Here is a 25,966-nt window from a genome sequence, read left to right as displayed (position 1 = left end):
TTTTTCCAAACTCCAGCTTGCAAACTGTGTAAAATTTCCTATGGTTAATTTCTTGACTTCCTGATGTCTTCTAAAATTTGTAACTAATCTAGCATATTCCATCTTTATTGAACTAGGCTAGGTATGACTTATATGTAAGTGTAAGTTTTTAGTAGCCTTTGGGTTTTTTATTGTTATTTAGTTCTTTTTGATTGAATTATCTGAATTATCTCCAGTTCAGTAAATCTTGGGCAGGTCAATAGCAGTGACTTTGAACAGATAGTTGATATTTTTACATTATTTAAATCTTAAGAAATTTAAACCAGTTTATTTTCTCTCTACATATCAGTAATGCTTTAAAATGTTTTTATCTTTACAAATATGATTATAATCAGTTAACTTCATTAGGCATATTCTTTTTTTTTATTTTAATGTTTTTTTATTATATTATGTTAGTCACCATACAGTACATCCCTGGTTTCTGATGTAAAGTTCGATGATTCATTAGTTGCGTGTAACACCCAGTGCACCATGCAATATGTGCCCTCCTTACTACCCATCACCGGTCTATCCCATTCCCCCACCCCCCTCCCCTCTGAAGCCCTCAGTTTGTTTCTCATAGTCCATAGTCTCTCATGCTTCATTCTTAATAGGGTTATCATGCTTAGTCTTTTAGACTCTCAAAAATGTCATTGCTACTTCCTACATATATCTATTTAAAAAAGAAAAACCTTTCTTACCATTTCTATTAGTCCATTTTTTATAATTTGTACATTTGTAGGAAGATTTTAGTTTACTATTTAGGTTATCGAATATGGCTATTACTAAATATTATCATATTTTTAAAGTGTTAGATAATTTCCCTGCAATGCATGGCAAATATTTGGTAACCTTTCTGTAGGGATTATTGATGAGATTATTTAGAGAGAATGTTTATTCAAGAATGGTATGGATAATACAAAGAAAAAGAATTTTTAAACTTTCTCTGGGATGATTTATTTGTAGTCTTGTGTAATCACAGGCAAGAATTGGGATATTCTTCATAGTTCAACTAGTTCTCTGAATCTATGACTCATTTTGTTAACTTAAAATTACATGTATGCTTGGAACGGTCTTATCACAAAAACTGTGAAGTAGTGAATATGGTTGGTTTTGGGGGGATCTTTGATCTTTAACGACTTCTATTTATTAACTTTTCATTTACTAGAGAATTGATATTACTCCCTAAACAATGATTGAGTTATTTTTGAAAGGTTTGAGAAAAAAAACAAAGAAAAGAAATTTAAAACTTCCATGGTTAGACTTCCATTTTAACATATAATCAAAGCAAAATCTGCTTTCCGAAGTTACTCTCTCATTAATGTTAGTGAATATGTTTATTGTGCATTTGGGTAGTCAAGGCTGGCTATCTGATAAGCAGTACTAGTAAGGGAGTACAGAAGTCCTCATTCCATTTCAGCACTGTCAAAGAAAAGAAAGAAAAACATTTTCCTGAGTTGTTTATTTGTACCCGAGTTTACTATTTTTTTTTTAAATTATATCTCAATACTATTTTAAAAATATATCTCAAAGTTTTATTGAGATATAATTTACATAACATAAATTCACTCATTTAAAGTGAACAATTCAGTGGTTTTTGGTATGCTTCCAGGGTTCTGCAACTATCACCATCACCTAATGTTAGGACATTTTCCTCATCCCCAAGAGAAACCTCATACCCTTTGGCAGTCACTCCCAATACCCTGCTTGTCATATGCAGCCATTAATCTACTTTCTGTCTCTATAAATTTGCCTATTTCTGATTTACTATTTTAGCTTAGTAACCTATATGACTTTAAATGCTATATCCTTATTTTAGTAGAATTGTTAAAATCTAACTATTTAAAAGATCTGAACACCTTGCTTTGGAACTACTATAGCTTGGACCTGGCCTGATGCTTTGAACATTGAAAATTCAGACTCTGAATCATGGACTTCCAACACTGTAAAAAAATTTACCGCATCATTTGAAGCATCACTTTCAGGGGAAAGAGAACTCAAAACCCCAACAGTTTCTCAGAAGGAAACAATCAGGAGATATTCTGATGATCATGAAATGCGAAATGAAATTTATCATAGGAAAATCATCTCTTGGTTTGGTGATTCCCCTTTGGCTCTCTTTGGTTTACACCAACTAATAGAATATGGAAAGAAGTCTGGGAAAAAAGCCGGAGATTGGTATGGACCAGCTGTGGTTGCTCATATTTTAAGGTAAAATTCTATTAAAATCTTTCATCTTATGACAGAGGTCCTTAGGCTCAGAGATACTGATTTTGGCAGTGCATGTATATAATTGGAACTTTTAAAGTCTTACTGTTGAGAATATTCATAAGGAAGCATTCATTTGTTAATAAGGAAAAAACAAGACATTGCAATTCTAGTTACATTTAATTTATCTATGACAAGTTTTTCCACTTTTGTGCATAGGTATAGATATCCAGGGTCTCTTTCTAACCAGGTTTTCATTAGACTACCTTATTGGAATGTTCTAAAAACTAACAACTCTTTCAACCTTGGAACATGCATAACATTATAGTTGTTTTTTTTTAATAGTGTAACCTGGGGGCTGTAATGTACTGATAGTGTAATGAAATGTCAAGAGCTAAAATTGATGTTTTCAGCATTTCTTTGCACACATCAAATTCTTGTGAATTGTAAATGTATGGGACTATTAATATTATAATTATATCATAGTAAAAGTAAAGGGTCCGTGACATTCAGAGTAGTTAGAAAAAAGTCGAAAGTCAAATTTCACTGTACCTTACCCTTTTATGTGCCATTTGTTTGGCTACTGCTTAATTAAAAAAAAAAATAGTCTAATTTGTTGTGTGTCCTATTGTTGTAAATGGAATCATTAATATGTCACTCAAATAGAGTATGTTATAGTAAGTTTACTTCATTTAAAATCATGTCTAAATTAGAAATTATTATACTTGTTTTGCATATTAACAGGCTTTTATATTTTATAGGCCAGAGGCTTAACAAATGGAAATGTATTTGCCTAATGTTATTAAATGGATTGTTAATATCAAGTCCTGCTTGGTATGATATTTATCAAAGCATAATTATAAAAGCTTAGTTTCTACTCTTCAAGATATTACATTCTATACCCCAGGGATCAGAACGCTTTTTCTGTAAAAGGCCTCATGGTAAATATTTTAGGCTTTGCAGGCTATAAAGGGCTCTGTTGACCATTTTTCTTTTCTTTTTTTGTTTTACAACTCTTCAAAACTGTAAAAGCCATTCTTAGCTTGCAGGTTGTACAAAAACAGGCCACAGGTTGTATTTGGTCTATGGGCCATAGTTTGCCAATCCCTCTTCTAAATGAACACATACAAACATAAATAATAAGTCATGTGAAATTAAAAAATTATGAAGATACAGTTAAATAAAATATTTCTATTTCTCCAATTTGTGTAATTTCTTTTTGCAGGTGTTACTGTGACTTTTTTCAAATCATGTGCACCATTGAGAACATTATCTTCACTCAGAAATATTTTTCAACTTGCAGTTTTACTTATAGAATTCTAAGACTCAAAATTAGGAAATTCATTTGTTCAGGTTACATAGGTTTTTGAGTGAAGGGAAAAAAGTCATCCATGCATGCATGCATGCATGCATTCATTCATTTTATTTAAAGATTTATTTATTTGAGAGAGAGTGCGGGGAGAGGCAGAGGGGGAGAGAGAGAAAAAATCTCCAGCAGACTCCCTGCTGAGCATGGAGCGTGTCTGGGGCTTGATCTTATGACCCCAAGATCATGACCTGAGCCAAAATTAAGTCCAAGGCTTAACCGACTAAGCCACCCAGGCGCCCCTGTAACTTATATTTTAATGTTCTTTGAGTAATTTAGTGTAATACTCTACTTAGAAAGGATTGACCAGATTTTGATACCATTCAGATTTTGAAAGCAGACACTACAGGTTAAATAAGTTAAAAAAAAAAAAAAAAAAAAAAGATGGCTTTCTTTCCCCTTAAATTAAGTCTTTAATTATTATTTTTTTTTTTTAAAGATTTTATTTATTTATGTGACAGAGAGACAGCCAGAGAGAGAGGGAACACAGCAGGGGGAGTGGGAGAGGAAGAAGCAGGCTCACAGCGGAGGAGCCCGATGTGGGACTCGATCCGGTACGCCAGGATCACGCCCTGAGCCGAAGGCAGACGCTTTAACGACTGCGCTACCCAGGCGCCCCAAGTCTTTAATTATTAACTGGAAATGTTAGGCTTTTAAAGGATGATATGTGTTGTTTTTTTAGAAAAGCAGTTGAAGAAGCAAGACACCCTGATTTACAAGGAATAACTATTTATGTTGCACAAGACTGTACAGGTAAGGAATGTATATAATTCTATTTTTTTTCTGATTATTTGGTTATACTTTTTTATTTAGATAGAATTGGCATAGAACATATTAGTTTCAACTGTATAACATAATGACTCAGTATTTATATGTATTGTGAAATGATCACCACAGTAAGTCTGATTAACATCTGTCACCATACATAGTTACAAAAATCTTTTTCTTGTGATAAAAACTTAGTAGAGAGAGTAGATTAGACCTACTCTCTTTGCAACTTTTTAAAAAAATATTTTATTTGAGAGAGAGAGCACAAACGGAGGGAGGGGCAGAGGGAGAACGAGAGGGACAAGGACAAGCAGACTTCACGCTAAGCAGGGAGCTGGACGTGGGGCTTGATTCCAGGACCCCGATGGAATCACCACCTGAGACCTGAAGGCAGACGCCCAACCAGCTGAGCCCCCCAGGTGCCCCTCGTAGCAACTTCCAAATATAACAACATGATATTATGAACTGTAGTCCCCATGCTGCATGTTACATTCTCATGACTTACTTATTTTGTAGCTGGAAGTTTGTACCTTTTGACCTCCTTTACCCACTTCACCCTCCTCCCCACCCCTGCCTCTGGAAACCAGCAATCTGCTCTCTGAAGGGAAAGCTCATTTGATTAAAGTATATATTAGTTCAGAAGAGTCAGAGATAGGGATGGTCATGTGTGTGCTGCCTCAGAAAAATTAGAGAATTTAAAGGTTTATAATTAGAAGCCGTTACTGAATAGTTTGGAAAAAGTAAGATGATACTTTTTTCAAAACATAGAACTGTTGTTGCATTTTCGTGCCTTTGGTTTAGACAGACTATGGGAGATAGGGAAGCTGGTGAACAGAAGAATGTGATAGCTCATAATCTAAATTTGGAATTTAGAGAGAAGTGGGGAGCAAGTAGCAGAATTTGTTAATCAGCAACCGTACAAGAAAGAGCTTGGTTTTCTTCAAACAGGGAGTTTGAAGAAAGCTTTTTTGTTGTTGTTGAACAAAACAAAGTTTTGTCTATATTTGGTTCAACAAAATCTTCTCATTTTCTCTTGAAGTATTCTACTTGGCCTGTCAACACCCATCACTCTATCCAAACTTCTCTTATCAATAATTTAATCTTTCTAAAAATCCAGTGTTCACTTCTCAGTCCTCACATCACACAATTTACCAATAGCATTTGACACAATCCACCACTTTTTCCTCCTTGTAATGTTTTGTTTACTTGGTTTCTAGGATGCTCCTTTTTAGGTTGTCCTTCTACCTTGTCCACTTCTTCACAGTCTTCTTTGCTGGTTTTCCTTATCTCGCTGATCTCTAAAATTGCGCTCGGCCTTTAGACCTCTTCTCTCTCTCTCTTTTTTTTTAAAGATTTTATTTATTTATTTGACAGGGATAGAGACAGCCAGCGAGAGAGGGAACACAAGCAGGGGGGATGGGAGAGGAAGAAGCAGGCTCATAGCGGAGGAGCCTGATGTGGGGCTCGATCCTATAACGCCGGGATCATGCCCTGAGCCGAAGGCAGACGCTTAACCGCTGTGCCACCCAGGCGCCCCTAGACCTCTTCTCTTGTACACAGATTTGAATTCACCTGGTCTCGTGGCTTTACAGGACTATCTATATGCGGTCAACTGCCAGATTTATAGGACCTCTCACGAATCCAGGCTTTTATATCTATAGCTGCCTACTCATCCTCCCTGCTTGCATGTTTAATAGATATCTGACACTTAGCATGTCTAAAACTGAATTCCCAATCCTCCTACTCTTTCCCTTCCTATAGTTGTCTATCATATGTCTTTGTAAATGGTATGTCTCTTACTCTATTTATACCAAAATCATTCAGATCACTTATGACTCCCCTTTTTCCCTCTCCCATCTTGCATTTAACATATTAAGGAGTTCTTTTAACTTACTGATCACTTTTAACCAGCTCCAAATGACCATCCCATGACTGTTCCCTATATTCACAATTACTGCCCTTGTTCGAGCTATTATCATCTCTTGTTAGATTATTGTGGTTTCTTTCCTTCCTTCCTTCCTTCCTTCCTTCCTTCCTTCCTTCCTTCCTTTTCCCTTTTCTTTCTTTCTTTCTTTCTTTCTTTCTTTCTTTCTTTCCTTTTCTTTTCTTTTCTTTTCTTTTTTCTTTCTTTCAGATTTATTTATTTGAGAGAGAGCATGTGAGCGTGAGCAGGGGAGGGAGAGAAGGAGGCAGAGAGAGAATCTCAAGCTGACTTCCCACTGAGTGTGGAACCCGATGCAGGGCTTGATCTCAGGACCCTGAGATCATGACCTGAGGTGAAATCAAGAGTTGGATGCTTAACTGACTGAGCCACCCAGGCACCCTATTTTCTGACTGTTCTCTGTGCTTCAGCCCTTGCCCCTACAGTCTGTTATCAACACAGGAACCACACTAGTAAAGTGTAAGTCAGATTAGGACATTCCTTTCTAAAAAACTCTTCAATAGCATGCTCTCTCACTCAAAGTAAAGAACTGCAGTTTTTACAATGGCCTTTAAGAGTTCACGCACTGGGGTGCCTGGTGGCTCAGTCGGTTAAATGTCTGCCTTCGGCTCAGGTTGTGATCCCAGAGTCCTGAGATTGAGCCCACATTGGGCTCCCTGCTCAATGGGAAGTCCGTTTGTCTCTTTCCCTCTGCCCGTCATCCTCGCTTGTGCTCTCTCTCTCTTGCTCTGCTCTCTCTAAAATAAATAAATAAAATCTTAAAAAAAAAAAAAAGAGTTCACACAACCTGTCTTCATTCTCCCCCAGTGTTTTACTTTATCTTCTAACCTTATTTTCTATTATTTTACCCCTTGCTAACTTCCCTCCAGAGACACAGGCCTCTTGTTCCTGGAATATGCTGGCTGTGCTTCTGCCTTAAGGCATTTGCATTGACTGATCTTTATACCTGGAATACTCTTCCCCCAAGTTTTGGCATTTCGTGGTTTCTTACTTTGTCCTGACTTAAATGTTATGTTTTCGAAGGCCCTCCTTACCAGCTTATTTTAACCCCCACTCCCCCACACCTACATCTCCTATCTATCTTTCTCCCTTTGTTTTTCTTCAAAGCACTCATCACCATCTGACATAACTTTTTTTTTTTTTTAAGATTTTGTTTATTAGAGAGAGTGTGTGCACAAGTGGGAGGGGGGTGGCAGAGGGAGAGGGAGAAGCAGACTCCCCAGTGAGCAGGGAGCCCAACATGGGGCTTGATCCCAGGACCCTGAGATCATGACCTGAGCTTAAGACAGACACTTAATTGGCTGAGCCACCCAGGTGCCCCAGCCGTCTGACATAATCTTATATTTGACTAATTCACTATTTCCTTATATTAGAGTATATGATCTAGGAGGACAGGGTTTTTCCTCTATTTTGCTCACTGGTGAAGCTCTATATGAAGTGCCATATAGTAGCTACTCAATAAGTATCTGCTGAATGTATAAATGAAGTAGACATTTTTTTTTTAAGATTTTATTTATTTATTTGACATAGATAGAGACAGCCAGCGAGAGAGAGAACACAAGCAGGGGGAGCGGGAGAGGAAGAAGCAGGCTTTCAGTGGAGGAGCCTGATGTGGGGCTCGATCCCAGATCGCCAGGATCATGCCCTGAGCCGAAGGCAGATGCTTAACGACTGAGCCACCCAGGCGCCCCAAAGTAGACATTTTTTAACTCATTGAGACCTTGATAGTGATAGCAGAGATTAGATGACTGGCCAATGGGGAGGAGGGATTAGAGTAAAAATGTTTCTGAAAATCATTTTTATAAAATTTAATACATATTTATTATATTTTTCTCAGTTTACAGTTCTGATGTAATTGATAAACAGTGTACTTCCATGGCCTCTGATAATACAGATGACAAAGCTGTTATTATTCTAATCCCTGTTAGACTTGGTGGGGAAAGAACCAACACCGACTACTTAGATTTTGTAAAGGTATGAAATAACTAATTTTTTTTAAGGCAATGCTAGCTAATATGAAAAATACAGAAGGTTTGCAGTCTTTTTTTCTATGAAATGGATAGTGATGATTTTATAATTATAGGTTGTTAAGTTTGATATTAGAAATTTTTAATTTCAATATTATAAGATCAAACATGATTTGAAGGGTATGGTGTTCTATGACCAAGTAAAAAGCCTTTTAATCTTTTTGTAGCTGATCAAGCAGACATAGATGCAGCAATAATCATAATCTGTACTATGTCTACAGTTCCCATTATCCGTATTTGTGATTGTTTAAAAGTATGTACCTTTGTTTATTTATAAATCCCACATTAAACTATTTTGAGATAATGATTGAAACAAACTGAGTTTTCTATTATTGCTGTATTATCTCTTAACTTGTTTCCTGTGCCACCAGAAGGTCAATAAGTAAAATGACTATTTATTTATATAGACAGAAATGATGAAGATAGTATGAGGGAAGGTTCCATCTTGGTTTTCTTTATATTAACCAGTTAAAAATCTCTTCTATTTGAGAACACATAATTCTTTTTTCCAGATGAACGTGTCTAATTATGTTATCTTGTTTTGGGCACCACGACATTTAGTTAATTATTTAAAATAATTTTATTTTTGATTTGAGTAAAGTTGACACACACTGTTACATTAGTTTCAGGTGCACAGCATAGTGACTCAATTTCTCTGTAGGTTATGCTGTGCTCACCACAAAGGTAGCTACCATCTGTCACCATACAACCCTCTTACAGTATCACTGACTATATCCCCTATGCTGTGTCTTTTATGACTGTGACTTATTCATTCCACAACTGGAAGCCTGTATCTCCCACTCCTCTTTACTCATTTTGCCCATCCCCCACCTCCCTTCTCTCTGTATTTATAGGTCTGATTCTGCTTTTTGCACAAAACTTTAACTCTTGAAATACTTAGTTTTGGTTAAGACTATAGTACTTTTTTTATATAAAGATTTTATTTATTTATTTGACAGAGAGAGACAGCCAGCGAGAGAGGGAACACAAGCAGGAGGAGTGGGAGAGGAAGAAGCAGGCTCCCAGCAGAGGAGCCTGACATGGGGCTCGATCCCAGGACTCTGGGATCACACCCTGAGCCAAAGGCAGACGCTTAATGACTGCACCACCCAGGCGCCCCTAAGACTATAATACTTATATTATTTTCATAGTTTTAATAAAGTTTCTCATCTTTTCAAGGCCAGAGATGGAATTCCTCTTTGAATGGAGTGTTTTGGCATATAGTAATCTTGAAATTTGTCTTTTTTTTTTTTTAAGATTTTATTTATTAATTTGACAGCGAGAGACAGCCAGCAAGAGAGGGAACACAAGCAGGGGGAGTGGGAGAGGAAGAAGCAGGCTCCTAGCGGTGGAGCCTGATGTGGGGCTCGATCCCGGAACGCTGGGATCACGCCCTGAGCCGAAGGCAGATGTTTAACTACTGCGCCACTCAGGTGCCCCTTGAAATTTGTCTTTTATGTTTCAGTAACAGTTTGTTCCCCACGTGAAGCCTCGTGGTCCATGTGTATATGGGTGGAACATCTATCCTCACCATAGATTGTGCTGTTTCTAAAAATCTAGAGCAGTTGTTTTCAATACATGGGATATGGAAGTTTTCTAGGTGGTATATTGGTTTTTCGTAATAGTTACTAAAATTCTGCAGGCATACATGTTACTAGTAATACCGATACTATAGTCTATCGATAATATATGAATCCCCTAGGTAGAAGTGGGGTTTTGATTTCTAACATGTGGGCTCTTTAGTAAAGTTAATGGTAGAACGTGGGAAGTTATAAACCATTTCACCTAGCGAATCCATTGAGGGTTTTGGGACTTCTGCCATGTTGCCATGTCTCAGTAGGTTGTAATCAAGTCTGGACTGGATTCCCTCTACCTTTTCTATAACCATGAAAAGATTAGAAACTGAGACAATCTTGGAACTAACTCCTTTAGCCAAACCCCATTTTTGGTTTGTATGTAACCCCATGTTACATCTATCTGAGGGCTTTGCTACTTGGTGGTATTAATATTTTTTATCAGATGGTAGGATTGCCTCATGCTCTTGAATGATTCATTGGAGTCTGAAGTGTAGTAAACAAACCACGGTTAGCTGTTAAAGTGATCCTCCGTATCCAGCATATGGGGTTGCTCAACAAATACTTGTTAACTCTCATATTTCTTTCTTTTTTTTTTTAAAGATTTTATTTATTTAACAGAGATAGAGCCAGCGAGAGAGGGAACACAAGCAGGGGGAGTGGGAGAGGAAGAAGCAGGCTCATAGCAGAAGAGCCTGATGTGGGGCTCGAACCCAGAATGCTGGGATCACACCCTGAGCCGAAGGCAGACGCTTAACCGCTGTGCCACCCAGGCGCCCCTCTCATGTTTCTGTAACACTTTTAATACAGATATATCTCATTTTGCTTTCATAACAGCTAGGAACTATCTTGTCTTTATAATAAACAGAAAAGACAGATAATAAGTCATAAGTTTAAGTTCAGATAGCAAACTGGTAACAGACCAGAATTTCTGTTATTTTCATATTTTCCCCTAAAATATGGACTTTTATTTTTTTTTTAAATATTTTATTTATTTATTTACCACGAGCGGGGTGGGAGGGGCAGAGGGAGAGAGAATCTCAAGCAGACTCCCTACTGAGTGCAGAGTCCAACTTGGACTCACGACCCTGAGATCACAACCTGAGCCGAAACCAAGAGTCGGATGCTCAACTGAGCCACCCAGGCGCTCCTAAAATATGGACTTTTAAAAATGTAATACTCTTTGAGCTTCTACCCATTTAATTTTTACATTTTGCACATTTTAATTTTTCAATTATCAGCAAAAAATGGCTGAAATGGCTGAGTGAAGTAGGTTATATGGTATGTGTTATGTTTGCTTAGGGGTTGGTTGGGTCAAAAGCCAAAATGATAACTTATAAAGGGGCATTCACTTGGAAGTGAAAAAACAGAGTGTCCGATAGTCCTAAAAGAAGAATAATCATCTTCCTCTTCCATTTCTTCTTCCTCCTCTACTCTCCTTTCTCCTTCTTCACCTCCTCCTCCACCTCTACTTCCACTGCCCTTCCATGCTTCCCACTCCATCTCCCCCTCTCCCTCCACTTCCTCCTCCTTTGTCAGCAGTTGTATTTTTTCCTGCCAAACCATTGTGCATTGTACTCTCTCAAATTCACCACTCAGTTCTATTTTTCAAATTTATTAATCAAGGTAATTCCAATCTTTCAGAGATGGTACCAGCCCCTGCTACATTCTGTGAGGAGAAAGAAATTTGGTGTGGTGCTTTATCAGCTCTTAGCTCAGGAAGTTTATTTATTTATTTATATATATTTTAAAGGACCTGGAATGGGGAAAATCTAATATGTTCTCCTTCTCCAGCAAGACAAATTAGGACTTTTCTTTTTGACTGATTACTTCAGTCTTATTTATTGCTTCATGGGTACAGTTCAATAAATTCTCACCACTAGATAACTGTGAAGAAGATTTTTTAGGAACTGAAAAGTGTTTCAGGTTTCCAAAGATACAGTCTCTTATATGTAATGGCATTCTGGTTCCTAATCTGCTTCTAAGTGTTTATTGCTAAATCTGCTCTAGTCTGTTGCAAAGGAAATATAGATGTCAGGAACCAAAGTCTTTGTTCCATTACTTGGAGTCATTCTTTTTTGCTGAGGAGAATCACTGATGATTCTTGCTATGTATTTTTTTCTTTATTTTCTTTGTTATGAGGGACTTAGAACTTTCACTTCCTCATGGCTTTCTCTGTCAGAAACATTTTGTGTCAGCTGATCAGATTGCCTCAATTTGAAGTAAGGCACTCTCTAAGGATTTTTATTTGAGGGGAAAGGAACAGAATAATAAACTATTAATGGAATAATAATAAAAATAGAATGTTTTGTTTATTTTCTGTATAATTTCATCTTAATTTATTTGTTAGCTCTAAAATTTTAACCTATAATATGCCTTCTTTGTTTTATTTAACTTTTTTAGTTACAGTTCTCCTTTCCAAAGAAACATCTATGATATATTCACATGACTGAAAATATACAAAGTTGTTTTCTCTAAAGGGTTATTTATAACAGTAAGGACCTGGAAACAAATATTCATAATGGAGATTTTAAAGTACATTGTGGTATTTTCATAAATTTGAATATTTTACAGACATTAGATATTATATTAGTGATCTATATCTGTTGATAGAAAAAGATGTTTACAACATAATGAGTGACTAAAGTTAAAACAGCATATATGGTGTGATGCCACATACATTGGTTTATATTCATAAATTTCTGTGTGAATATATGTAACATAGATCGAGTTCAAGAAGGTGTTCCCCAGATATTAATAATGATGAGCTCTGAGTGTTGGGGTTTTGGGAAATTGTTAGTTTTTTTTTTTTAAAGTTAGTTTATTTAAGTAATCTCAACAGCCAATATGAGACTTGAATTCATGACCCTGAGATCAAGAGTCACATGCTCTTCTGACTGAGTCAGCCAGGCACCCAGGAAATTTTTACTTCTGTTTTTAAGTAGGCTCCATGCCAAGTGTGGAGGGCAAAGCAGGGCTTGAACTCAGGACCCTGTGATCAAAACCTGAGCTGAGATCAAGAGTTGGATGCTTAAGCTCCTGAGCCATCCAAGGCCCCCAGATTTTTACTTTTTAATATGTACTCTATGTGTGTTTTTTAAATAACAACCGCATATTATTATTATTTTTAAATATTTATCTATTTATTTTAGAGAGAGTGTGTATGCGTGGGGGGAGGGGTAGAGGGAGAGGAAGAGAGAATCTCAAGCGGACTCCGTTCTGAGTATGAAGCCCAATGTGGGGCTCCATTTCATGACCTGAGTGGAAACCAAGAGTCAGGTATTCAACTATTGCACCACCGAGGTGCCCCCAAACACATATTATTTTTAAGAAAACAATTTTAAAAAATACTCCATGGTTTGATTACTTGTTAAAGGGAAAAAAGCATTAGTTCATATACTTTGTATTTTTGTTAATTAATTTATTTAAAAGATTTATTTATTTTGAGAGAGGGAAAGTAGTGGGAGGGGCAGAGAGAGAGGGAAAGTGAGAATCTGGAGCAGACTCACTGCTGAGTGTGGAGCCCAGTGCGGGGTTCTGTCTTACAACCCTGAGATCATGACCTGAGCTGAAACCAAGAGTTCGATGCTTAACTGACTGAGCCACTCAAGCGCCCCACATACTTGTTATTTTTATATCTTCTAGATTTCAAAACATCCTGTCACTTAAGGGAAGGAAAGTTAAGCTATTATTTAATACTTCTGGGGTTTTATAATATACATTTTATCATTATTAGTGTTTTCTAACTTTATAATATATGCTAAATATATATATATATGCATAATATAAGCTAAACTATTGAGAAGACTTTATGTGATTCCACTGGACATGTTTTTTAAAAGGTATAGAATCATTGGGGCACCTGGGTGGCTCCGTCTGTTGAGTGTAGAGCTCTTGGTTTCAGTGCAGGTCATGATCTCAGGGTTGTGAGATCAAGCTCCACGTCTGGCTCCGTGCCCAGCTTGGAGTCTGCTCCAGATTCTCTCTCTCCCTCTCCCTCCCCCTCTGCTCCCCGCTAAAATAAATAAATAAATAAATAAATAAATAAATAAATAAATAAATAAATAAAATGATACAAAAAAATAAATAATCTTTAAAAAATGGTTTAGAATTATTTGACCAGCTTAAATAGAATTCTACTTAGAATACATGCTGAGGGGCACACTAAATACTTTACTGAGGTATCCCTTATATTTTATGATTAGTAAATTAAGTTGACTTTAAATACAATAACAATTATTATTTGCCTCGGATTATTTTCATTCGTCTTTATGTTTATTCCAGTAAACTTACGAAAAAGCATTAAAAATGTGTCAAGTGAATGCCGTTGATTAGAAAATGGTTTGTAGTTTGGGATTCTAAGACTCGAGGTTCAGTGAAAACAGTAATAAGGTCTAAGAACTATTTCTAGTATTTCAAAAAGCCTGATGAAAATACTATGTTGATCATGATAAGGCTGCACCAACTAACCAAAAGGCCAGGTGTTTGGCTCTGGCAGGGCTTTTATTGCCTTTATATGGTGACCTTATTTATTTCTGTATCTGGCATATAGTAGTAGTTAATGCTGTTGAGTGACATGCTGGTCAGAATAGTTGATTTAATCATGTTAATGTGTGTTTTAAAGAAAATGGAAAATAGTGTGGTAGATAAAAGGATTCTAAAATATGGGGGCATATGTAATAACAGTAAAACTAGTGGTGAAAAATTTGGGAACTACTATACATACTAAACTGCTAATATAAATTTGGTTGTTTTGAATAACCATTTGCATCTTGACTCTAAATCTGAATTAATTTCTTTTGTCAGGGTATTTTAAGCCTTGAATATTGTGTGGGTATTATTGGTGGCAAACCTAAACAGTCATACTACTTTGCTGGATTTCAAGGTCAGTGATTTAGTAAAATATATTTCTTTATTGTTTTCTTTTAAAAGTCGGAAAGTTAATTTGGGATCATTTGGAAACAGGATGATTAACAGAGCAAAATGAGTATCTTATAAATTCATCAGTCCTACCTAGCCACTCGTTTGTCATTTGGTCCACAACATAATTGGATTCTGTAAAATGTATGTTTAATTTCTGTTATTGCATAAACAGGCATAATTTATTGGTTTCACTAAACTTCAGAAGACATTGCTGCCACATTCTGGCAGTTACTATTTACATATTTACTTTTTACCAGTTTTAGTGGTGCTAGTTGATGATAAAATGACAAGCAATATGTTCTTCCTGTCAGGATAAAGTAGTGCGATACATTTTTCATATGCAAACTGTAGAATATAATTGTGTGTTTGTGAAAGTAATTTTATCACCAAAAATTAAATGACAGTCTCATCACTTTATAAAAATTCTGCTTATACAAGCATATTTGATTATGCAAAAGTTAATCTGTCCTGTGCAAACCTATGTTTCAGTCAATGAATATCAGTCTGGCAAGCTGTTACTCCCAGGTTTTTTTCAGCTATTCTACATAGAAATTGGATTGTAAGCAGTGTAATAATAAGGTGTTTTTTGAATTACTTGTCTTCTGTTTTGTCCTTGTAGATGACAGTTTGATTTACATGGATCCTCATTACTGCCAATCTTTTGTAGATGTCAGCATAAAGGACTTCCCTCTTGAGGTACTATGGATAAAGAGCTGGTACTGTTTTCTCACCATATGAAGCAAACTCTAAGTATATAGAGATGTGCTAGACAGCGATGCTTTTATGGTATTACAAGTTAATAATATTTTACTGATTTATAAAACCATAATCCACACAGTGGTCAAAGGTTAAATAATTTGTTGCTGAATTTTAATTTATGACATACTTTCTTCTTCATTTATCTGTGTCTCTAACTTGTTAGATATCCAACCCTATTAAAATAAATGATCAAGCCTCCAAGTTATATTGTAGATAAACAGCTGAATATTACTGAAGAATTTAAAATATTAAGCATGTTTAATAAAAAGAAAAAGAGGGGAAGAAAAAAGTGATGGAGTTGGGTTAGAATGACAGAGTGACTTGAGACTATCTGCTAAATTATTTTAAGTATAATAGTTGAGTCTTAGCCCCTAGTTTAGTTTTCCAAGAGCTAAGTTGGGTTTCTAATATTTGTTTTAGCTCTGATTTGTTTTTAAGATTTTATTTATTATCTGAGAGACAGAGAACATGAGTTGGAGGGCAGAGGGTGAGGGAGAAGCAGACTGCCCGCTGCGAAGTGACGTGGGGCTTGATCCCAGGACCCCGAGATTGTGACCGAACTGAAGGCAGACCTTTAACTGATTGAATCTCCCAGGTGCCCCTGTTTTAGGTCTGATATCTTAACATATTCTTTTCCTTTATGTCGGGTTATTTGTGATCCAGTATTTTATTTTTAAATTTTATTATTATTTTAAAAAATACTTATTTAGTAATCTCTTTGCCCACTGTGGGTTTTGAACTCACAACCCTGAGGTCAAGAATTGCATGCTCTACTGACTGAGCCAGTCAGGCACCCCTGTGACCCAGTATTTAATTCAGAAAATTTTGAGAGTGCATAAGTGAGACATGTAATTATTACATGGTTTTGGTTCTTATTTTCCAGGTTGTTGCCTTTACAGACTTTTAAAATATTTGTAATCACTTGAGTGGCATGGATCACTGTTTTTCAAGGGCTTGACAAATTGGAAATATGGTTTAATACTTACTTTAGTAATAGCTTCCTAGCTAATATTAATATCTAGTAGTATTTAAAGGATAGATTATAAAAATAAACTGTAAGATGAAAATCTGGTTCTGAGGCATGCCTGGGTGGCTCAGTCGGTAAAGCATCTGCCTTCGGCTCAGGTTATGATCCTGGGGTCCTGGGACCGAGCTCCAAGTCTGGCTTCCTGCTCAGCGGGGAGCCTGCTTCTCCCTCTCCCTCTGCTGCTCCACCTGCTTGTGCTTGTGTGCATGCGTGCGCGCGTTCTGTCTCTGTCAAATAAATAAATAAATAAAATCTTTAAAAAAACCAATCTGGTTCTGAAAGATACATTATACAACATCCTAGCATTCTTTTTTTTTTTTTTTTAAAGATTTTATTTATTTGACAGAGAGAGACACAGTGAGAGAGGGAACACAAGCAGGGGGAGTGGGAGAGGAAGAAGCAGGCTCCCAGCAGAGGAGCCTGATGTGAGGCTTGATCCCATGACTCCGGGATCACGCCCTGAGCCGAAGGCAGACGCTTAAGACTGAGCCACCCAGGCGCCTCTCATCCTAGCATTCTTTGTAAACTATTACCTGAACTAAAAGTACAAGTATCTTGAGGCCAGAGATAAGGTTTGCTTTCTGTTTTCTTCCTTCATAGTATCTTCGATGTAAACCTTAATAAATATTTCTAGTTGACTGATTGATACTGTGGGAGGCATGACAGAATTGTGTTATGTGAACCACGTTGTAATTCTCTTTCAGCTGCGTGGTGGTCTTGTGGCACTGATTCCTATGTCTAAGTTACATTTTCACTATATCTGTGCCATATTAACTCCTTAGAAAAGGAGATACTTGAAACTCAGATGGAAAATTATTCATAGCATTCTAGTATTAGCTAAAATAGGCAAATTAAAAGATTACTAGTGTTGACTGTTTCAACCAGTAGAGAGAGACTTTTCATCTGATATTTTGAAAGATTCTACAAAGAAACCAGGTGAGTGACTATCCTGGTTATATCTGCACTAGCAATGTTAGGAAGGCTGCAGCTCACTATTGGGAGGCAGGTGCAACACTTCACAGATGCATCAGTACAAGCTTGAAGTAGGGTGTTGATGGTGAGAATGGAAAAGAGGAAATGATTTTAACAGACTTTGTAAAGTTTGGTGAAGTTATGTAACTTTTGAAATGTACAGAAGCATTTATTTCTTATATAGTGGGGCACTGAGAAAGTGGGTTTAGATTTATATTTTTGAGATGCTGGTAGAGTATCTCCACCTGTCTGGGTAATTCCTCTGGACAGTTTTTCATTTTTCTCAGCTCAGGGATTTATCTTAGGCTATTTCGTGAATAGTATCATTTATTTTTCTATGAGAGTGTAATATAAAACTACAGCAAGTTGCTTTTGTACAGAAGTAAAATTTTACTTTTTGCTTTTTATCATATTTTAAGCTTAAAATGCTCCAAGTGGAGGTATTTTAACTACCCTATATTATTAGCCATCCTTGGCTCGTTATGTAGTTTGTGTGTATTTATGCTATTGTAATTTTGCAGTGGATTGACATAATTATATGAGCATTCTAAAACCATGCTTATACCTCAGTGATTAAAATTATTTTTTAAAGATTCTATTTATTATTTGAGGGGGGAGGAGCAGAGGGAGAGAGAAAGAATCCGAAGCAGACTCCATACTGAGCATGGAGCCTGACATGAAGCTCAGTTTCACGATCCTGAGATCATGACCTGAGCTGAAATCAAGAGTTGGCTGCTTAACCAATAGAACCAACCAGGCACCCAAAATTATTTTTGAAAGAAACTTTTTTTGAAAGAAACTTTTTTTGATCAATACTTGTTTTTGGTCAGTAGATGGAGAAATTAAAATCTTAGCTCTTTTATTCAATTCCATGTGAGTAATCACCGGTAGTCCTGATATTTGAGTGAATGCCTTGAATCCGATAGGATTATGAAAGTTTAAGAAAGTAGTGTGCTATCTGAATATTTGAGACTGAAGAGGAGATTTAGCAGATTACGTCTTTTGTTTTTCGTATGGTATTGAATTCCTATATATTTAAGAGTTGAACTTTTAAAAATTTGAAACCAAATCAGACCAAGTATTCTTTTTTATTTTATTTTTTAAATTTTATTTATTTGAGATAGACTGAGAGAGAGTGAGAGCACAGGGGGGTTGGGGAGAGGGAGAAGCAGACTCCCCACCGAGCAGGGAGCCCAACGCGGACTCAATCCCAGGATCTGGGATCACAACCTAAGCTGAAGGCAGACACTTAACTGATGGAGCCACCCAGGTGCCCCTCTTTTTTAATTTTTTAGAAGATTTTATTATTTATTTGAGAGAGAGAAAGTGGGCATGAGTGGGGGGAGGGGTGGAGAACGAGGGAGAAACAGACTCCCCACTGAGCAGGGAGCCTAACATGGGGCTTGATCCCAGGACCCTGAGATCATGACCTGAGCCAAAGTCAAACGCTAAACTGATTGAGCCACCCAGACATCCCGCCAAGTATTCTTTTTTTAAACTACCATTTATTGATCTCTTTCCACATGCAAGGCACTGTCCTAAACACTATAGTTAGTTGTCTCTTGAATTCTTTTCTTCCCTATAGTTCCAAATGCTTTATGTATATATTTGGATTAATTTTGCATTCTTTTTTTTTTTTTTAATTTTATTTATTTATTCGACAGAGATAGAGACAGCCAGCGAGAGAGGGAACACAAGCAGGGGGAGTGGGAGAGGAAGAAGCAGGTTCATAGCGGAAGAGCCTGATATGGGGCTCTATCCCATAATGCCGGGATCACGCCCTGAGCCGAAGGCAGACGCTTAACCACTGTGCCACCCAGTCGCCCCTAATTTTGCATTCTTGTGATACTTTCTTATAAAATATATTAGTATATACTATTGAATTTATATATTAACTTTGTAGGAAAGAATTTCCTTCATCTTTATCCGTCTTCACAGAGTTTTTAACATTGTGAGGTGAACGTAAGTAGTTATGAATGTATATATGTCTATAATTTTCATATACAGAATGGGGTATAAAGGAGCAGCATGAACTACCTTAAGGAAAAAAGTTGTGAAAAGATAACTTGAAATTAGAAGGGAATGAGAAGAACTCAAATGGCCTTTAGCAATGAGGGTATGTTGAACTGTGGGTTCCCACTGTCAGTGGTTCAGGTAGAGTATCAATTGTGGGGATGAGAAGACTAGAAGATCTGTATCTTCATAGGTATATATTTATATGTGTGTGTGTGTGTTTAATAAGATATCGCAAACCAGAGACTACTGCTTCATGTTATTTATGATACACTTTCAGAATGACCGGTTCTAACTGTTATAAATAACAAATTCTATTCTATTATTAAGGCAATATTTGATTTCCTAAATACTAATATTCCACTAATAAGGCAAGAAGAGCCTTATTTTTTTTTAAGATTTTTTATTTATTTATTTGACAGAGATAGAGACAGCCAGTGAGAGAGGGAACACAAGCAAGGGGAGTGGGAGAGGAAGAAGCAGAAGCAGGCTTCCAGCGGAGGAGCCTAATGTGGGGCTCGATCCCAGAACGCTGGGATCACGCCCTGAGCCGAAGGCAGACACTTAATGACTGAGCCACCCAGGCGCCCCGAGAAGAGCCTTATTAATAGACATGTTAGTCCGTTGTGATTCCTGGGCCCCCAGTTTCAAGTTTCAGATTTTAGGACCTCTACGCAGTGGTGATTATTTTAATCTACCCTAGTAAAATCAGAGAATAGTGGCATTAAAGCTTTAAGAATGATGTCATGTGCTTAGATAGATGGATGAGTGAATTCATCAGTGAGAGATATACCCTTTATGAATTACACATGTGAACTGCAGTTAGTAGGATATGCTTTTTAGTAAGGATATTCTCTAACTATCTTAGGAAGCTCCATCTAAATCACCAAAATAGCATAGCTACACCTAAAAATATTTGTTTCAGTATTATTTATATGTTTACGCAATAGGACCCACTATTCCAAAAAATAAGCCTAGAATAGTACCTGGCATTTAGTCGGTGCCTAATAAGTATTTGTTGAGGCAGCGAATAAATATTGTATTGAAAAAACAAAATAAATGGGAATTGACTCACCCTTACTAGTTTTTTCAAAAACATATTTCATTGTCACAGAAATGTATCTAGTAAATACTCCCTAAAATGTGTTTGTAAAGTAGAGGGTGCTACTCTTACCAATCTTCAGAATTTTAAAAATTAAAAAAGAAATTATAAATACATAGCTCAAAGAATTATCATGAAGTAAATATAGCTGTGTAACACCCCTTGGGAAAATATTTTAAAGTCTAACTTGTTCTGCAATAAACAGAAATGATTCTGAATTATAAATTAATGTTGGCTTGACTTCAGAATCTTCTTGGGTGAACAAAAGAATGTAATTTTAAGTTTTAATGGTATAAAATGCCTCTGTGTAATATGAGTCCTAGTACTCATATGGTAACACCCAATAGCAATTTCAGTTTTCAGTTATCAGAGATTTATATCTGTATTTTTGTGAATAATTTAAAAAGTTCTTTGTAGATATCAAAGCAACCATGAATAACAATGTAGTGTTTGTTATTACTATCTATGATGATTGAGGCAATACGGTGAAGCAACACTAAGCATTATTTGGTTTAGTCTTATTGGTTCTTATATGAAAACAGTAATTTAGCATAATGTAGGACATCCTTGTAGATGAGTTTAAAAAATACTTTGTTGGACCCTGTATAAACCTTTGGCCCTTCTTCCTTATCCCCAGGTAGTAAAAACTAAATAAACATTCCTTATTATTGGCTTTGAAGGAGGTGGGTTATTATTTTTAGATAGCTTGTGTGTGTGTAGAATAACTTAAAAAAAAAAAGATTTACTTATTTATTTGAGAGAGAGATAGAGAGTACAAGTGGGGAAGTGGGGCAAAGGGAGAGGGAGAAAATGACCCCCTACTAAGCCTGCGCAGGGCTCCAACCCAGGTCCTGGGATCATGACCTGAGCTGAAGGCAGCTACTTAACTGACTGAGACACCCCGGGGCCCCTTGAATAACTTTTTGTAAATATGACCTAGAGCTATCTGTGCTGTGCCTTATACACTAATACACCCCTGTATATTGTTAACCAGTTTATGTAGCTCTTTTGTGCTTTTTCAGATCTCTCTTCAATAAAACAAATAAATAAAGCAGGTGAAACAGTGTTGAAAACCCTCCAAGTAAGACAATACTTGTGTTGACTCGTACTTTGGAGACTCCAGTTTAGTTAGGTTGGTTCTCACTGTATAAAGTATTAGCTAAGCATTTTATAGAAAGTCATAGTTTTGAAAACACATTTGTTTGGCCTGTATTTACTGCAATGATATTGGATTTGAATCTAACATATGATTGAACTATCTACAAGGGAAAAAAGCAGCTTGAATGTATGCATTTTGTATATCCTCTAATGATAACATGGGACACTAATTGGATCACTAGGATGGATATGGGGGAGAAAAAAGAGTGATTTTGACTCATTTACCATGAACATAAATATGAAAGCCTATGTTTTTCTGTATTTTAAGAGATAGTTTCAAGTTAAAATCCTGTATTAAATGTAGGGAAATTTTAAGTTTATGAGCTCGAATTCAGCCTAGATCATTTCTTTTCTTTCTCTCTTTTTTTTTTTTTGAGAGAAAGAACACGTGTGCACAAGCAAGTGGGGGAGGGGCAAGGGAGAGGGAGGGAGAATCCTAAGCAGGCTCCATCCCCAGCATGGAGTCAGATGGGGGCTCCATCACACAACCCTGGGATCATGACCTGAGCGGAAACCAAGTCGGTCGTTTAAACTGACTGAATCACCCAGGTGCCCCCTAGATAATTTTTCTTTCTTCCTTCCTCCCTCCCTCCCTCTCTCTCTCTCTCTCTTTAAGATTTTATTTTATTTTGAAAAAGAGAGAGTAGAAGCAGGGAGAGGGGCAGGCAGAGGGAGAGGGAGAGGCAGGCTCCCCCTAAGCAAGGAGCCTGATGTGGCTCAATTCCAGGACCCTGTGATCATATACTGGGCTGAAGGCAGACGCTTAACTGACTGAGCCACCCAGGCGCGCCACCCAGATCATTTCTTAATTGAGCTTATTCTTCAATTAAAAGATATAAAATATACAGCAAAGCATTTCTCATACCTGTCCACCACATGCCCAGTTTTCTCTCCCCTAAACTTTATTTTGGTATATTCTTACAGTTCATTTATACAAACATAAACAAATACGAAAATATATATTTTTTATGGCCCTCCTTTTTTACATATAAACTTTTTTTATACACAGAAAAACAGTCTTTGGTAACCTCAATGATTTTTAAGGACAAGGTACCTGAGCATTCAGGATACTTAGGTGGCTCATTCGGTTAAACATCTGCCTTCGGCTCAGGTCATGATCCCAGGGTCCTGGGATTGAGTCCCTCATCGGGCTCCTTGCTCAGCAGGGAGCCTGCTTCTCCCTCTTCCTGCTGTACCCTCTGCTTGTGCTCGTCTCTGTCTCTCTCTGACATAATAAATAAATAAAATCTTAAAAAAAAAAAGATATCTGGGCATTCAAGCAGTTAAAAAAAAATCTTTCAGGAGAGCACCAGAATGTGGTGGTTAAGGAAAAAAGACTTGAGTTATTAGGTTTATATTCTTCCCTTTTGCATTTTCTAAAGATCCCAGATGTCTACTAGTTATCTGTATCCCATTAGCAAGAGCAGAGAGGCTAGTGCAGCCTCCCCAGCCGATTTAGATGTGTGGCACTGTGACCACATGAAAAAAGTGAACTAGAGGGACAGGAGGACTGGTAAGGAGAGCGCAAGGACCATAACAACAATTTTCAACTGTGTCCCATATGGGAATAAACAAAAATTTAAAGTAAAGCATAGTAGAAGAGTGGGTTGGGAGGATATGCAATTATGTATTAATTGTGTCAACTGCTGAAACTCTGAAGTTGATCTCTTTTCATATCATTATGGAACATTCACATGACTCTGTGTGTTTGTTTACAAAGTCTTGATATCCTTATTAAAGGGTTTTTAAACATTAAAAATATCTCAAAAAAGGGGCGCCTGGGTGGCTCAGTCGGTTAAATGTCTTGCCTTTGGCTTAGGTCATGATCTCAGGGTCCTGGGATCCAGCCTGGCATGGCTCCCTGCTCAGCAGGGAGTCTGCTTCTCCTCTGCCCCTCCCCCCTTGCTCATGTTTGCTCTCTTTCTCTCTCTCTCTGTCAAATAAATAAATAAATAAATAAATATCTCAAAAAAAACCACACCAGGCTTAATTGAACTTTCATAGAAATAACTAACTTGATTCTAAACCTTGTACTAGCTTATGTATGTCTTTTCCAGTGGCACATTTTTCCTCCCTTCTGCGAGTGTCAGAAATGCATACCGCTTTGACGTACTTGTGTTCTTTTACAGAATGGCACTAATGCCACATAAGGTCGGGATTTGAATTGAATGTAAACAATGTTGGCGGTCATGTTTTACAGCTGTGGAGAGTGGAAAGGACCATTTGCCTAGGATAGACCAAAACACTGTTTGAAAGCATATTTATGAGAAAAGCCAGATGGCAAATTTTAAATTAAGTAATATCTTGTATATACTCAAGTCCATCAAATAAAACTAAATTAATCCTAAAGAACTTTTAAAATTGCAGACATTCCACTGCCCTTCTCCCAAAAAGATGTCATTTCGAAAAATGGATCCTAGCTGTACAATAGGATTTTACTGTCGAAATGTTCAGGACTTCAAACGAGCTTCTGAAGAAATCACTAAGGTACTATATTTAAAATATAATATTTGTAATTGACCTTTTTTTTAAATTAGAGATAGCCTATAAGAGGACAAAAATCTGTAAATTATTCTTTTGTAAAATTTCCCCTTGAATGTTAATATTATTAGGAATATTGTGAACCAGATAATGAAACTATTTGGGGACTCCTAGCCTTTGAGGCTAATGAAACCAACTAGTGACCAGTTGAAAATATCAATTGCTCCACTAGGTGGCACTGTTGAAATAAAAATCTCTTTTGCAAACTAACCATGTGAAAGCAATTAGGTTATATTTTATTTGAAGAGGATTTTAAAAGGGCAATACCTTAGGGGGTAGAAAAAAATTAATGAAGTATTTGATCAAGCCAAATTGTGCATTATTTCTTGTTAGTCCAAGTGCTTCTTTGATTTTTTTTAAAAAGAGGAATGGTATTTTTGGATTTCTCAGAACTGCTTTATAAAATGAGCTGTGTTGTTACCTTCCAATAAGCTTGTCTAATCTGATCTATTCTACTTATAGGATCTTTGAAATAGGTTTATTTAACTCTCTCTCATTACCTTTAAACTTCTGAATTTTTTTGGTACTTGAGTACTGCTAAAATATTTATAGAACCTTAAGGTCTGTCTATATTTAGTACTTTAGAAAATGAAAAAGCTTACCTATTTAGGAAGTAAGCATAACTGGATGGCTGTCTTTATTAGTATCAATAATTATAGGCTATCATTTTATGGTAAGTAAAACTAATACTAGACTCATTTTTTAGAATTTTTAACTTGAGCTCAGGTGTAATAGTATTCATTGCTGCTTTAATTTCCAGTTAGTTTTCTTCTGGAAAATGGACCCAGTGGGTTGAAATTTGATTTTTTACAATGTAAAAATAGAATGAAAAAGTTAAATAAAAAAGTTTCATATAAGCTTAGTTTACTTGACCTGCCGTGTAAAAGAGGAAATTTAACAGGAACATGACAGAAAAATGAATGAGAGGAGAAAATGAGATATGTGAGAACCTTTCCTTATTCTTCATTTCTCATAGTTGTCGTCTTTTCATCCTCCTTTTAACCCAGAGGGCCAAGTGAACTTAACAAAATGTGTCTTCTGCATTTCCCTACTCTTTTATTACTTAAAGTTAGTGTATACATGTGTTTTTCTTTGACAATCCTGTCTTTATAAAGTATCATGTAAAATATGTGCTAAAATACACAAATCCAGATAATATTGTAATATAGATTGATGTTGACAAACATTTCCCTTTGAAGCCCTGCTTCCGTTTCTACTAGATTATTTTCTATCTAAGTGAAAATAAGTGTGTTTAAAACAATAAAGTAGTCTATTCCTGGAATAGAAACAAATCATATTATTACCAAATTGAAAAAACAAAATGAACAAATGAGTTGCATATTGATATTTTCTGATTAAAACTTAGTTTTTGTGGGTTATATGTATATTATATATATATAAATATATATCACCTATATATTTATATATATTATGGTTTTTACATGGGAAAAATACTTAGAAATTATTGCTCATGATGCATCAGAGTAATATGCAATATTAAAACAAAGGGAAACCATATTGAAATATCATTTGGAAGTACTGAGAATTTTGCCAGAGTCAATTTTTAT

At 36.4% G+C, this 25,966-nt stretch overlaps 1 protein-coding gene across 4 annotated transcripts in view; it reads left to right on the top strand.

Moving 5' to 3' along the window:
• Positions 1-25,966, top strand: part of ATG4C (autophagy related 4C cysteine peptidase) — an 85,970-nt gene that overhangs the window by 44,218 nt on the left and 15,786 nt on the right. For all 4 annotated transcript variants that reach the window (XM_026497933.4, XM_026497934.4, XM_026497935.4 and 1 more), the window contains 6 exons: positions 1,899-2,229; positions 4,275-4,345; positions 8,140-8,276; positions 14,710-14,788; positions 15,446-15,522; positions 24,225-24,344. In XM_026497933.4, coding sequence (XP_026353718.1) covers positions 1,899-2,229; positions 4,275-4,345; positions 8,140-8,276; positions 14,710-14,788; positions 15,446-15,522; positions 24,225-24,344 — 815 coding nt within the window. The remainder of the gene's footprint in view (positions 1-1,898; positions 2,230-4,274; positions 4,346-8,139; positions 8,277-14,709; positions 14,789-15,445; positions 15,523-24,224; positions 24,345-25,966) is intronic.

Source organism: Ursus arctos, unplaced genomic scaffold, assembly GCF_023065955.2.
Source record: "Ursus arctos isolate Adak ecotype North America unplaced genomic scaffold, UrsArc2.0 scaffold_12, whole genome shotgun sequence".
Classification (NCBI taxonomy): Eukaryota; Metazoa; Chordata; class Mammalia; order Carnivora; family Ursidae; genus Ursus; species Ursus arctos.
Note: the sequence above shows the minus strand (reverse complement) of the source record. Positions and strands in the feature narration are given on the sequence as shown.